This window comes from Saimiri boliviensis, chromosome 4 (assembly GCF_048565385.1).
Source record: "Saimiri boliviensis isolate mSaiBol1 chromosome 4, mSaiBol1.pri, whole genome shotgun sequence".
NCBI classification, from domain to species: domain Eukaryota; kingdom Metazoa; phylum Chordata; class Mammalia; order Primates; family Cebidae; genus Saimiri; species Saimiri boliviensis.
Window position 1 is genome coordinate 21,413,106 of NC_133452.1, and position 15,297 is coordinate 21,428,402.

A 15,297-nucleotide genomic window follows, 5' to 3' on the forward strand; every position below is an offset into this window, starting at 1 on the left:
TTGGCCTAATGTTCATGAAATTTGTTATAAAATGTGCTCTTAAAGTTGAATGTTGGCAATTCCATATGGTTCTCCCTAACAGTACCAAGTGACACTGTCTGTGATTTCAGTAAGAGCCGTCACAGGGTACATTCCATACTGTGAAATTCATGACTGCCAGGCAGGTATTAAAACACCCAAATGTAAAATCAGCATTGCATCCAAATGTAAACGGAATTACCGTGAAAAAAGATACCCTAATGAAACCCCAGAATTGAAAACAACCCTAATTTATGAAATTGGCCATAAAGCTGATTTCTCTCCCCATGTTTTTCCTGTCCCTTCTAATCTCCATTCTCTCACAGATATCCACTTAGCTTCAGTATTATTCTAAGGGATTTAAACCCACAAATAATGACCAAAAAAAAGTTAATTAATTTAAACAAAAAGTAAAAGCAGCAATACAAATGAAAAACTTTTATCTTTACAAATAAGAGGAAATTCATTTCTTTACACAGCTTGATTTTATCTCTATGTAACAAAAAGACCTCTACAAAAATAATTTTAAAACCTACATGTTAAAATTTTGAAATTCCTCACAACATAGATATGACATTTTCACAACTAACGTGTTTTTTTTTAAAGTATATTCTTTCCAGTATTTTTATCCAATTCAATTATTATCATTTTTCAAACAGAAAAATCTTTTTTTATTTTGTCTGTTTGGGGAGAATTTTTAAGATGCCACAAATGTACTTTACTGACGAGAGAGATGAATAAGGTTCAGATTTGAACTGCCTTAATTATACTTCGGAGGCTAACTATCCACTTCAAAAAATCCAAGCCGATGTGTCTTTTGACACCATTCTTTCCCCTGGCTAACCCAGCAACACAGCTCTTAAAGATTCCCTTAGAATCCCAGATCCTTCAAGCCTTCATTTGAATGGAAGAACAAATCACCCCTGAGAAATTTAAAGGGATGTCAAGTGCCTTGATTGTTAGACATTTCTTCAAGATGCGTGTATATCAAATTTGAACTAAATTTCACTGAGCAAGAACCACAGTCCTTTTTGGGATTGGAGGCTCATGCAAAAAAGTTAGAAAGTACAAAATGGTAGAAGCTCATACATGAAGCTATACTACACCTTGAGAGTATTTCCATTTCCCATCATTTCAGTTTAAATTACTAAGCATCCCAAACACCCGACACCAGGATCCTTCATTTCACCACATCACCGCATCTGAGCATCACGCTTCCAGCAGGCACAGTCCTGCCAGACTCAGCCAGAGCTCCACGCCTTTTCCATTTGAAATCGTATCCCTTTTCTACTGAGAAACTGACCCCCAAATGATTTCTTTTGGAATAACCAGGGTGGAGTTTGCCTTTTTTTTTTTTTTTACCTTCGGTGCTGGGCTTTTTCATTTCTTCCACCCTAATTAGTTTCTTTCTGACTCTGCGAGTGGAGTTTACCAGCTTGTGTAACCTCTTAAACTTCACCGACTCCTCGGTCTCATCATCCGATTGTTCTCTTGACTGGCAAAGAAACAAAGGAAAAGTTAATTAGATAATTGCTTCAAGCTCTGCTCGAGGGGCTGGATGTAGCCAGCCCTGCTGCCAGTCCGAATCTCGGCAGCTCTGTCGCTGAACTTGGGGAATCAACAAATTTGTCCAAGAGGTTGACAAAGCTCCACATATCATCTTAAGGTCTAATTCAGTGTAGAATTAGGTCCTAGGCACCGAAACGCACATTTTTGCCCTCGACAGGCCTGTGGGGGCATCTGTCTCAACTACTTCCTTGTCCCCTTTGAGGAGGATTCCGGCAGGACTCTCCCTCCAGCGCTGGCCTTGCCATTCCGGTTTCACTGCTGTGGTTTGGGCCAGACTCTCATCTGTCTGGCCCATGAGGACTTGCTGTTTAACGTGGTCATCAACTACTTCTCCAAACCAAAATTCTGTTGACTTTTTCCAGCCCTCCCCCCGAAAATCAAAAACAGCAGGGCAGGAAAGGGAAGGAGATGCAAAAAGCCTCTTCCAGCCCATTGGCTAAGACTGTCTGCCACATTGCAGCCAGCCCTTCCACCTCTCCCGGCTTCTTCTGAGGGCTCACAAGGCGAATGTGAGGACAGACCCTGCATTCCTCCAAGAGAGACAAGGGAAAAGGCTGACCTTTCAGCCATACAGTACAATCCATATTCCCCAGCAGCCCATTGCACTTTGCAGGGAGCCAGCACGCTCAGGCCCAGCTGTTTTCCCTCAAGTATCAAACATTACAGAGAGAAGGGGGAAAAAAAACTCTCTCTGCAGCAGTGACCCAGGCTAAAAACAATCCTTTCCTTGTGAACAAAATGAGGGTTTCGTTTCCAAGTCAGCTCCAACATTCAATATGCAGCTTCCTCTGTCGTATCTGTTCAAAATGTGAAACAGCAAAAGAGTTCTCCGGCTAAATAAGCGTGCAGTGCGAGTGCGTAGGCATGCCCGGGAGCAGCCGCCTCAACACACCCTATGCAGCGGGTGAGCAATTCCAGCTCACGTCACCCACCCCAACAACAACCTTCTCCATTTCCTCCAACCCAGTTCACGGACCAGTAGGAAGACCAATGTCTCAAATGAACACAAAACAAAGACAAGTGCCATCTCTGAATACCATCCTAATGCAGAGACTCTTCTCCCCAAGAAAAGCTCTCACTAATCCCAGTGTTATAGACAATAAAATAGATAAGCGAGAGTTTGCAGAGAATCGCTCCAAAGAAGAACGAGGTAGAGAGTTTCTACGCATTACTTAGGCATATAAATGGTGCGCATTGTGAGTCCTCTTCGCACTACGGCACAAACTTAGTACAAGGATAGTAAGGGATAAAAACAACTGATTTCCTGGCTTCTGTCTTCACCCTGGAACTCAAGGCATGGAGCCACGGTACTTTCTCCCTGTATGACTATCAGCAAGCAGTTTACCCACTTATGGTTAACTATAAACCTAACATCAGCAAGTCATCAGGACAGAAGTGTTTCTCAGACCTCTCTTCTGTGAAGTGTATAAATTATCTATGTCCAATTTCTCTACAATTCCTAGATGAAATATTGGCTGCAAAAGTACTGGTTACCTGGTAATAAAGCATAGAAACTGGGCTCCCAGTTAACAGTGGAGAGAGGCTATACTGGATGCCGGCAGTTAGCTTAAAACTTAAAAGATAAAATAGTAACTATAGCTCCTAATACAGAATAGTATTGTCTGGTTTGAGTTTCATTTCTACTTGGCTTGTTGACATGTGATGAAACGGGTAGAGTGGTCAACCAGAAGAATGAGAACTTGGTTAACCCTCATTCTGGGTAAGAAGCACCTGAAAAACCCACAGTGCATGGAATTACACATAAACATTTAAAAACATTCTGCCCTCCTGGTGTAGCTCAAAAGACAAGCCATTCTAACAGAAGAAGAATCAACATATGTTATAGAAAGTCTCTATACCTATCAATGGGACGAACCTAGACTATGTCTCTTTCTATTTTTCTAGAGATCAAATGCAAATGAAATAGGTACAGATTGTCTATAATCAAAATACAAGAAGCTGTGTTACAGGATGAAAATTACTGATGTATATACCTCATACCTACTTTGCTGGTTGCTGGTGGTGGTGTGGGGGTGTGTGTATATATGGGATAGTGGGCAGTAAGAAGAAAAATGAGGTATAGAAAAAAGTAATAGAAAAATTGCAATCTACAAAGACACAAATCATTATGTGTATTAGAGTGAACTTGCCAAGTTGAAATCAAAATGGTTAAACCAGGACAGGAGGCTTAAAGGCAATGCCTTCCTTATAAAGTTCCACTTTCCTCTGCCCAGATTCACTGTGGCAAAAAGTAACATATTCCAGGTACTTATTTAATTGTTTTCACATGTTCCATTTATTTTTGAGAAACATAAGCTCTTCATACCTTTGCATTTTATTTTTATTTTTCTAGAAAAATCAAGATTTGGAGGTGTTTGTCATTGACAAATCACAAACCATGGCAACCAAGACCTTCTTTTCCATGATCATGTTCTGGACACTAGACAAGACAGATGTGGTACAATTTATATGAAGAAAATTGCAAAAGAAAACTCAGGTCATTCAAGGGGTGTGTGTGTGTGTGTGTGTGTGTGTGTGTGTGTGTGTGTGTGTGTTTTAAATAGAAAATTTCCTAGAAGTCAGGTTAGAAGTTACTTGAGTTCAACAACCTATCCCAAGAATGCATTGCTGCATTCATGATATTGATGGAGAGGTGTTGACTTCTCACTTCCTCCTGAGTCCAGAGGAAAAAAGGGTTGTAAAATATTTGCCTTTAAAAAATTCTCTCCAGCTGTTTTAATACAAAAACACTGTAAAAGGCTTGCATTTTTTCTAAACTGGAGAGTAAATCTTGAATTCCTCATGTCATGTTTTTCTTTTTAAGTATATTCCACTTCCCAAATGCTGAAAATAACATAGCGTGTCTTTTTTTTTTTTTTGAGATGGAGTCTCACTCTGTAGCCCAGGATGGAATGCAATGGTGTGATCTCAGCTCACTACAGCTTCTGCCTCCCGGGTTCAAACAATTTTCCTGCCTCAGCCTTCCGAGTAGCTGGGATTACAGGCACACAACATCATGCCTGGCTAATTTTTGTATTTTTAGAGACAGGGTTTAGCCATGTCGGCCAGGCTGGTCTTGAACTTCTGACCTTAAATGATCTGCCCGCCTCAGCCTCCCAAAGTGCTGGAATTACAGGTGTGAGCCACCACACCCAGCTAGCATGTCTTTTTATTCAGGAAATACACCACCAGGGATGGGGGCATGGGAATTTTTATATTTATAAACATAAAAAATATATAATGTTTAACGTCAAATACTATGTATATTTTAAAAGAAATCTTCCTATGTGAAGAACTTCATAGAAGATACAGGAAATCTGATTGTATATAAAATAGATGATTCTAAGAAATAGGCTCAGCACTATTATAGAAAAGGCTTTAAATGAATTAAAGTGAAAAAATAAAAGTATATGTTCGCACACATTCAAACATGAGATAGTGTGGCCTCCCTCCCTGTCCCACCCTAGGTCAGAGTTAAATAGATCATCTTCTAAAAGAGGAGGTGAACTCAATCATCTGTAAGACAGCTACTCACCAGAAAACCTTCAAGAGAAAAAGGCAACCTATCCCACCAAAAACTGTGGAAAAGTAGATTTCCAATACTGTAAACAGAAACATTTGATTTCCAGCCTCTCCTCTGCAGGTTTTTCCAGCAGAAAGCCCATATGGCTCAACTTTTAATTACTTTGGCTAATGCTATATGTAGTAATTCTGTGGTGAATGCTTAAGTGTTTCATTTCTGGTTTCCATAGCAACATTACATCAGATTGCAGACAGCTGGCTCCACAGTTTTAAACCATAACAAATTGACCAAGCCAAGACACAAAACTATAGCTGCTTTAAAGAGATAGCACACCATTCGCCAGCCAGGCCGCTGAATGAGGAACCTATGGGGACCGTTTGGCACTCAGAGGAGGGTGGAGCCTCCTTCCTTCCCAGCTTCTTTTGGAACAAGTGCATCCTTGACACATCTGCAATGTTCTAATAGGAAAGACATGGAGCCAGCGTGGAGAACGTTTTATAACACAGCTACATGCTGGATGATCAGAAAAAAGGAAAATGAATAGCATCTGTAAGTACAAGCATTTGTGTGCCGGAGCTCACTGAAGTCATTCCCTCACTGCTCCAAGAAAGCCTGTGGCTGCTGGTAGGCAACAGATACTTCACCAGATGCTGTAACAAACAGTTCTTGGGACTACAGTGTGCAGAGCAGATTCTTTCCAAAAGCCGTACGGCACAGTCATGCGGGCACAGTGGCCGTGTACTATAATAAAGATTACAACAAACTTGAGAGGAGCAACTAGACTCTTTAGAGGACCGCTCGAGACCACACGGATCACAGGATTACAACTGTGCCCTTTGCAGAAGCACTTCAATCCGTTTGTTTCCCTTAGACAGGCTGTCATCATTAACACCCAGACTAAGCTCACTTATCTCCCCCAGTGCCACATAACACCCAGAGATATTTAAACATTTCTGAAAAGCACTTTGAAACTGGAAATGTACTTGCTTGTGAAATTCACACACTGGTGTCTCTAACCTAGTGCATGATCGGACATACATGCTTCAGCTTTCCAGGTCTGCTTTTGTCACAGTGTGAATCTCAAAGTTAAGACAAGGAAGCCAATCGAGTATAAGCTTAAGAAAAGCAATGTGCTAGGTGTCATGATTTGGGGGTTGGGGGTGAAAAAAAGAAAAGCAAAGCAATGTGCAACACTGTCTGAATTCAAGTCCTCCCAGGAAAAGCCTCCACAATTCACAGCTGAGCCATATATGCTCATTTTCTCAAATTCTCAAAATAAAATCCGCTAATCTCCAAAAGTTATGCATTTTCACTGGTGAACATGCAGGGCAAAAATGCTCAGGATTACCAGGTAGGGGAGAAAACAGGGGAAGAAGGACAAATCTAGAGGAATTTAAGAAGAAAAGAGAGAGAAACGTCATAGGCAGGAGCAGCAAAAACTTTTACTTGAAGCCACGGAAAACACATTCTTTCTTTCCCGTCAAAAGCATTCAGCGACAAAAGCATTCAGCAACTTACCGGCTTCGGCATTTAGCAAGCCTAAGGGGCAATTCTGAAGACGTCCGGTACCTCCCACCCCCCTCCCCACTCGGAGAGCCTCTTCACTCTTGTGGCATCAACTCCGCGATCTCGAAATTAGGATTAGGTACTCCTGGAACATGTCTCTCTGGAGTTACATGATCAGGCAGGCTCCGCCGTCACGGCTTAGTATCCAAGAGAAAGGGGAAGACACTGGATTCAATTAGCTTCTTTCTGCTCGCTGACTGATTCCCCAGTCGCTTGCTAACTGCATAACTTGCAAGAAAGGCATAAGTCATCAGCTCTAAGCAAATCTCCTATTCACCACAAGGAAAAAAGGGAGTGTTGTGCATAGCCAACAATCCCTGTTTTCACTGAGGAAGGCTCCCTGACCTCCTGCTGGCCTCCAGTTCCTTAATTACTGTCTACGGAATTCCAGAGACAGAAAAAAGAACGCGAGAATCTGAGCAAATCCGGGACAAGGAGGACAAGGACTAACCCTTAAAAGTGACTGCACTTAAAAAAAAAAAGATCTCTTTTGCAGACATTCTTCTGGACACCCCCGTAAGGGAGTAGTCTCAACGGCAAATAGACACCTTCCCATGGCTATTTTTGAAATTACTGAATTAAAACTTAGAACTGTGGTTCTCTCCTAGAGCTGTCACTTTCTCTCTCTCTGCCCACTCCTTTTTAAAATTTTAACCAGAGTAAATGTAGGTTATTTCCCCTTCATTGGAGCTTCTAAAACTCTCTTAACAAATTGTTTAAATGACCATTTCAGAGCATCTGAGTTCTCCTGCCTTCTAGAAATGTCAGCATGAGGACTGTGTCACAAGATGATCATTTAATTTTCTCAAGGATCTCAGGGGAGCCACTAGGCACATGCTGTTACTTAAACAGAACATCATCTAAACAACACAGGGCTAAAAACCCATAGAAAGTCTCCATGACGTGGGCTACAAGTCACGTCTGTCTTTCCAGGGGCTAAGTTCATTTACTTGGGTAAGTCATTTATTCCCACTGCACAGTTAAAGCTGCTTGTTTTAGACATCCCTTGTATTGTGTGAGTCTTTATGTATGATGCTTGAGTCCATCTCCTTATAGGACATCACACAACATAAAATACCTAGCTACACGGGACTCACGTATGTATGAACCACTCACCCGCCTTAAAATGACAGAACTTTAGACTTAAACAGGATCCAGAGGTTACCTAAACTAAACAAAATGACCAGGCTCCGTGGCTCAAGCCTGTAATCTCGTCACTTTGGGAGGTCAAGGTGGGCAGATCACTTGAGGCCAGGAGTTTGAGACCAGCCTGGGCAAGATGGTGAAAACTTGTCTCTACTAAAACTACAAAAGTTAGTCAGGCATGGTGGCATGCACCAGTAATCCCAGCTACTCAGGAGGCTGGAGTAGGAGGATGGCTTGAGCCTGGGAGGTAGAGGCTGCAGAGCGCCAAGATCTCTGCACTCCAGTTTGGGCGACAGCGTGAGACTCTGTCTCAAATAACAACAACAACCAAAAAAAAGGGGGATTGGAATACGAAGCTCCCAAGCGGAAGGTCACGTTTTACCATGCACACGGTGCAGGTTCTGCAGCAGATCACCAGAGCTCCACCCCCTTTTCCTCGGCTATTGCCCTGCTTTTCTTCCCTGGGCTGTCTGGCATCGCTCACTCTTTGGCAAGAATTATACTCCCTTCTCCCCAAGTCTTCTGCCCAGAAATACCTCCTCCCAACCTTTATGGAATTTCCTCTTCTTTCTCCTGCAAGGGCTCACCACACCTTCCCTATACTGCCCAGTTCCCCATTTCACAAACGGATTCTCCCACAAACTCCCCCTCCCCTGCCGCCACCTGACAGCCCAGCTGCTTTTCCCATGTTGTACTTCCGACACTTATTTGTCAAAAGCCCACCAGTCCCAGGCACTGTGCTAAACATTTGCATGCATGATCCCATTTCACAGAGAGCAACGACAGGGGCAGAATCTGAGGCTTTATGGTTTTGCTCCTGTGCCACTACTCTACCTCAAGAAGGCCTTTCTTCATCCAAGGCTTAAAACTGTGCGCAAAGTTATGCTCAGAGTTCCTTAAACCTGAGTGTAGACATTTTCCACCGAACGCCTTCGTTACAGGATATAAACAAAGAAAATGAGAGTGCCCCAATGAGACTGGGGTAAAGGGAAGGGGATTAGCCCAAGATCTCAGGAGTTAGAACAACCTGGGTTTAATTTCCAAGTTCTCTAGCAAATCACTTTACTTCTGTGGGTCTTAATATTCCTGCACATCAATTTGGTGTAGTAACGTTTTTCTTACATGAAATCATCAAACGGAGTTCAATAAGCACTTATTATTATTATTTGATACGGAGCTTTGTTCTTGTTGCCCAGGCTGGGGTGCAATGGCACAGTCTTGGCTCACTGCAACCTCCACATCCCGGGTTCAAGTGATCCTCCTGTCTCAGTCTCCCAAGTAGCTGAGATTACAGGCACCCACCACCACGCCCAGCTAATTTTTGTATTTTTAGTAGAAACGGGGTTTCACCATGTTGGTCAGGCTGGTCTCAAACTCCTGACCTCAGGTGATCTACCTGCCTTGGCTTCCCAAAGTGCTGGGATTACAGGCGTGATCCACCACGCCCAGCCTTATTCTTAACTCTGTGGTCTTCTATTCACAACTCACTGGAGTTCAAGCAACATCTAATTTTCACAAACTGCTTTTTTAAGGTGCTGTGTAAATAGCAAAGACCATTCAAAAACCCAACAACCAGTTGGGCACAGTGGCTCTTGCCTGTAATCCCAGAACTTTGGGAGGCCAAGGCGGGCACATCACTTGAGGCCAGGAGTTCAAGACCAGCCTGGCCAACATGATGAAACCCCATCTCTACTAAAAATACAAAAATTAGCCAGGCATAGTGCACATCTGTAATTCCAGCTACTCGGGAGGCTGAGGCACAAGGATCACTTGAACCTGGGAGGTAGAGGCTGCAGTGAGCCGAGATCCCGCCACTGCACTCTAGCCTGGCAACAGAGCAAGACTCTATCTCAAAAAACAAAAACCCAACAATGTTTTTCCATGTGAAAGCTAGTGATATGGCCAGCATATGAGGCTGGCTCTGGACAGGCTGTTCAGCTACAGAGAAGACTCTGAGCAGCATTAGGGGCCAGAACACTGGCACTGAGCCAACGCAGGTTCAGCTCCCTTCTATGCCACGTGGGAAGAGTGTGTGGCTCTAGGCATGTTTCTTAACTTCTCTCATTTCTAAGATAGACAGTGAGAAGACTTCTAAGGCTCTCCAGAGGATAAAACGAGACCTTGAATGTGAAGCCTAGAGCTTGACAGGTAGGGAAGTCTTCGATCCATGTTAAATACACATAAAACTCATGCACTGATTTATCCCGATACTTTGGGGAGGGTGGCAGGAAGGGCACATCCCCAGTTCTTACCCCGAGCGGCCTCTCCTCATAGCTCAGGACTTGGAGAGTGTCCTAAGAGGATGGGAAAGAGATCCGACCTTGTACACTCCTTTCAAACCTCACTGCCACGCCTCTCAGAGGGTAGCTCAGGTATTTAGCAAGATAGTCAATGTTGGGCTCTTTGTGAGGATGCACCACTGCTTGACTTTCAGAAGACAGGAAGCTCCCCCGGGCCAGGAGCCTTGTCTGTTCTCCTTCTCCTTGCATTCCCAGTGCCCACCCATAGTAGATCCCCCATAAATACCGGTGTGATCACTGTAGAATGAAGAAGTGGAGATTCCCAGCCCTGTGGCTCCCAGCCCCAACCATGTGTCAGAGTAAACTGTGGGATATTGGAAAGACGAGACTGAGCCAGGCCACCCTGGGAAGCTTCCTGGTGAGGGACGGATTGGGGGATAGACTTTGGGAGGGAAGGCCGCTGCTGGTCCGGTTCTCTGGGTAGTGGGCTTGAACTTACCCATGCACACAGTTGGTGTGCAAATTTGCTGAGAAGGGATTTCAGTATTTGACTCGTATGGCGAGGAATTGTTCCTCATTAGCTCCTTGGAACAAGGTCCAAAGGCCTTATCGTGGAATATGTGACTGTGCGTGGTCAGATTCAGCTTCTGGTACATTGTGCTCCACTCTTCAGATACTATGCGGTGGAAAGGGCCTCAGAGTACTTGGTCCTCTCCCGCTCCTGCTTCCTCACAACACTTCAAACACCCCATGCGCATCTCTGCCCTGATGGCTCTTTTCTGCAAACAGCTCTGCTGATTGCATCCACATCCCAAACTCCTATGTATCCTTCAAGTTGCAGTCCATATACTGTCTCCTCTGGAAAGCCCCCTTGGCTTTGTTCCTCATCTCCCTTAGACTAAATATACTTTACCCAAGGACTTAGCACATGTATTGTCATTGCTAGATTCCCTAGCCCATCACTAACTGCCATGCAGACAGTGAGCACAACCATATTCATTTCCACATCTGTATGTTAGCAGCATTTATTGTTTCTGACTACACATGATATATATTACTAAAAAGTTGGAGAATGCAAAAATGCACAAAGTAGTAAGAGAAATGAAGTATCATCCTATACTCAGAAAACTTGGTGATATTTTGGTTTATGCCTTCCTACTTTTTCCCCATACATACACACACACACACACACACACACACACACACACACACACAATATTGTAAAAGAATTACAAATTTTTTTCCACACTCATAATACACCCTGATGTTTCTATATGTTTTCTTTTTCTTTTACAAGAAAGGATGATCTTTGATCTTTAGCTTTTCCACCTCCTATGGTCAGTATCAGTGTCCCCAAATCCTCCCGCAAATGCACACACACACACAGTCCAAGTAGAAATGACACATCTGCCTGTAAGTAGGGACCCTTTCTGAGCCATGGTTGCCTCAAAAGATTTGCCTTTAGAGAAACCGTGGGCCCCTAGTGTATGCTGCACCCACACTGTTTTATAGCCCATTTTTTAAACCTCTATGTTTTGAACATTTTTGCATGTCAACAGATATTCAATACAATACTATACAATGTATTAATGATTCAATAGTATGAAGTACAGCATAATTTGCTGATATCGTGGCCCCCATAATTAGACATTTGCCTGTTTCCAATTTTTCAAATACTCCTTGGATGCACACATTGTGGTAAAATTGCTAACACGTCTAACACATTCTTTTTTTAGAAAGATGATTGGATTGTAGAAGTGATGAGTAAAAGGGTGTGTCTTTAAGACTTTTGATACATATTAACAACTTGCTCTGCAGAAACACTGTATTGTTTTAAAATCTCACAAGCAGTTACCAAAGCTGAGAATTACAATATTCTTTTCCACTTAGATAAATATCTATGTTTGTGCTAAACAGATATTTCCTGATTGAAATGGATGAATGAATGAATGCATGGATTCAAGGCATTAGGAAAGGCAAGGAATACCAACAGGAGGAAGCTGGCATTTCCTGACTCTATGATGGTTATCATCTAGAAGTCTAAGGGTAGGGAAAGCCCCAAGAGAAGTTCAGAAATATAATTAATGTTAAAGTCAATCATGACAAATGCATGAGAAAAACACAAGATATAGGAATTCCAATGCGGGAGGACTCATCTCTGGGTAGGGAAACTGAGGCACATTTCCATGAGGGGAACAGTGCTTGCCATGGGTTGAGGGGCATTTCCATGTGCCTACAGGAGTCTAGTCCAGTGTTTAGGTGGTCCTGGGGCCCTACTTCTCCCACCCACCCCAGCCCAATCTTAGATGCCCTCCTATCTAGACAAAGAAGAACTCAGCTGATGTTGCTGCCTTTATAAACAGCATGTGACACCGATCAACAAGAGCTTCCCAGCCCTCCTCTTCCCCAAGCTTGATTTCATAATCTCTCCAACATGCCTGATCTCCCTCCATGATCCAAAAAGCGAGGCACTGAATGTCCCTCCCTACCTTGGGGGCAGTACACTGACTCTGGCTGAGGACGTTCAAGATTTTCCTAACAGTGAGGTCTGAGCGGGGGCCGGCCACGCCAGAGGCCTTTTGGTGACAGTGATCAGGTTAATGTGTTATTCTTCGTGTTTACAAAAAAACTAGTCTCACGGTTCAAATAAGTTAGAGTTACTTAAAAGTGTGTTTATGTGTTGCTAGAAGTAACAGCAGAAAATATGAAACACATTGTGGGTAATTATTTTTTTCTTTTATCACAAAGGAGTCAGGGGAGGACTCAGCTGTTTGGTAAGAAATATTTTGCTCATTAGCTGGTGACATCATTGCCCTCTGAAATTAGGAGATTTTTGTTAGCATATGGAGAAAAAAGATGAGATTCCATTCTTTTCCCAGAGGTGCAGTGGAACACTGAAATAATCTCTCTGGCAGTTTCAAAATTAACTAGTTGTTGCCAGATTTGAAGAAGGAGACGGAGGAGGAGGGGGCGGCGGAAGAGGAGAAGATAATTACACGATAGTTTTATTTGGAAAAAGTATGTGAGAATTTGAGGTAATATTACCATTCCCTAGGGGCAAAGGCTTGTCAGCACTTAATTCACTTAAGAAACTGCTTTAAAATTTAACCATAAAACCAAAGAAGCAGCAAATGGATGTTACGTTCCACAACCAACTGTAATCTACACCTTAAACTCATGAACTTGGAATTGTTTTTAATCACCCCCCATGAGGAGAAGGGAGAAAATCCAACATCTCAGGAGTCCTATAGCCAGATCTAGTGAGACTCAGAACAAAAGTGAATACCTGCCGCCCCCCCACCCCCAATTCTGCAGGTTGCCACAGAGCAGAGAATGTCTTTCCTTCTCCTGAAGGGTCAGGGGAGAGAGTGGTAAGTGGAAGAAAGAAGACCGGCTTCTCCTTCACTCTGTAAATATTTGGAAGACATTTCTGCCTGGGGCTTTGCCACCCTGATCATAGGCCCGAGAACCCTGTTGTTTCACATAAAATAACTGAGTTAGGAAACGAAGTGTTGGGAAGGTAATCTACAGCTCTACAGGTCCCTCTGTTCAGAGTGGGGTCATGTTATCCAAAGCAAATCACACTGAAGACCAAAGCAAAACACCAAACCCACTCACTCCCAAGGGCATCTGATTCTCACATGCCATGGAAAAAGGATGATTCAGAACAGGACTGCCAAGTAGGGCAATTACATATGCGTTTAAGGCGCTAGTTTCTGGAGCTGATGAAAGTGTTCATCCCAGAAGTAGTAAGTCTCCTAAGGGATTGGGTGGTGTTTGCAAAGTCACATTACTTACATGGCATCTTAGACTGAATGACTCATGGATCAGGCATGATGACTTCTCAGGGCTGCCAAACAACCTAGTCTAGGCAAATGGCAATGTAGAAATACAGAGAACTGATGGGGCCAAATGACAATGGAGGGAGGGTGGGACCACCCAGACCACTACTCCAAGCCCAACTCATACCAGCAGGTCAGTGGTCATCTGTCTAAGCTGGAGGTGGGAGGGTCCAATGTCACCTTCTAGACTGACGATCTACAACCTTAACATCATTCTCCTTATGTTTGCAGAATAAATAAGTAAATTTACTTCAAGTTCCAAACTGGAGAAATCTAGACTCAATACCTACCTTCAGAGAGGAATTATTTAGAGCTAAAAAGGTTGTTTGAGGTCATCCAACTGGCAAAACTATCAGGTCATGAACTCTGCTGTACACTGAACCACAGAATATTCTTCTTACAACAACTAACAAAATGAGCAAAAGTCCTCCAAAAAGAAAAAAAAAAAAAAAAAAACACAAAAAGTAGCAAAAATATTGCACCAAAAGCAACCAAACAAAGAAAGCTACATAATCTAATGTACTAAACTCTATGACCAAGTTAAGAAACACATTTCTGAAGCCCACTGGAAAAGGCTCACAACTTCTACAAAATCCAGGCTGGCAAAAATCCAGAGAGTCCTTTCATGTAACCCCAAATCTGGAAGGAAGCTGTGTGACCTCCTGTGACCTCTTTATCTTTTTCTGATCTAAGATCAGTGGAAATGGCTGCGGAAGAGCAATGAGTGAAAAGATGGAAAGTCAAGTGAGGCTGTTCTTGATTGAAAGACAGCCTCTACAATTCAAAAAATGAATTAAAGGCAGACTAGCTATATTCCATCGACTACCCCAGCCATGAACCAGCTGGCATAAATTATGATTCAGCAGATTTAACACAGTTTGAGCAGAGAAAAGGCAGAGTCCAGGTATCTCAATGAAGACCACATTTCATCACATACCATGGCCAGGTTGTAGCAACAACAAACATAAATGGACCACAAAATAAAGCCCTCAACTGTATCTTGAAAGGAGAAAAAACACAACTATTGTCAGATAGCATGGTAAGCAAGTCAAAACCTAATCTTCAATATCAGCACAAACAGAGAATGTAATCAGAGCCACTCAAATAGGAACAAGGTGGGAAAAAATGCATGACAACTATACAAATGAACTACGGCAAGGAGGGGGAAAAAGCAGCAGCATAGATAAAAACAAGCCAATCTTTCGAGTTCATCACTTCATCAGGAGAAAATATAACTGAAGGAACAGGAAGAAATTCCTAATAGTTGCTTTCCTCTATAAAATAATTTAACAAGAACACTAATTCTGTTAAATGGGACTTCAAAGACGATGAAAAACATAAATGATATAAATAAGTTTGCAGAAATAAGGAAACAACCTATTACAGAACCAAT

The 15,297-nt window shown here is 42.7% G+C and overlaps 1 protein-coding gene across 7 annotated transcripts in view; it reads right to left on the reverse strand.

Moving 5' to 3' along the window:
* SASH1 (SAM and SH3 domain containing 1) overlaps positions 1 to 15,297 on the reverse strand; it is a 283,962-nt gene that overhangs the window by 37,856 nt on the left and 230,809 nt on the right. For 4 of the 7 annotated variants that reach the window (XM_074397302.1, XM_074397301.1, XM_074397300.1 and 1 more), the window contains one exon: positions 1,381 to 1,513. In XM_074397302.1, the coding sequence (XP_074253403.1) occupies positions 1,381 to 1,513 (133 nt within the window). Of the gene's footprint in view, positions 1 to 1,380; positions 1,514 to 2,146; positions 4,808 to 6,628; positions 12,353 to 15,297 lie in introns of those variants that run through there. The other 3 variants (XM_074397303.1, XM_010337520.3, XM_074397304.1) reach the window with 3 other exon arrangements.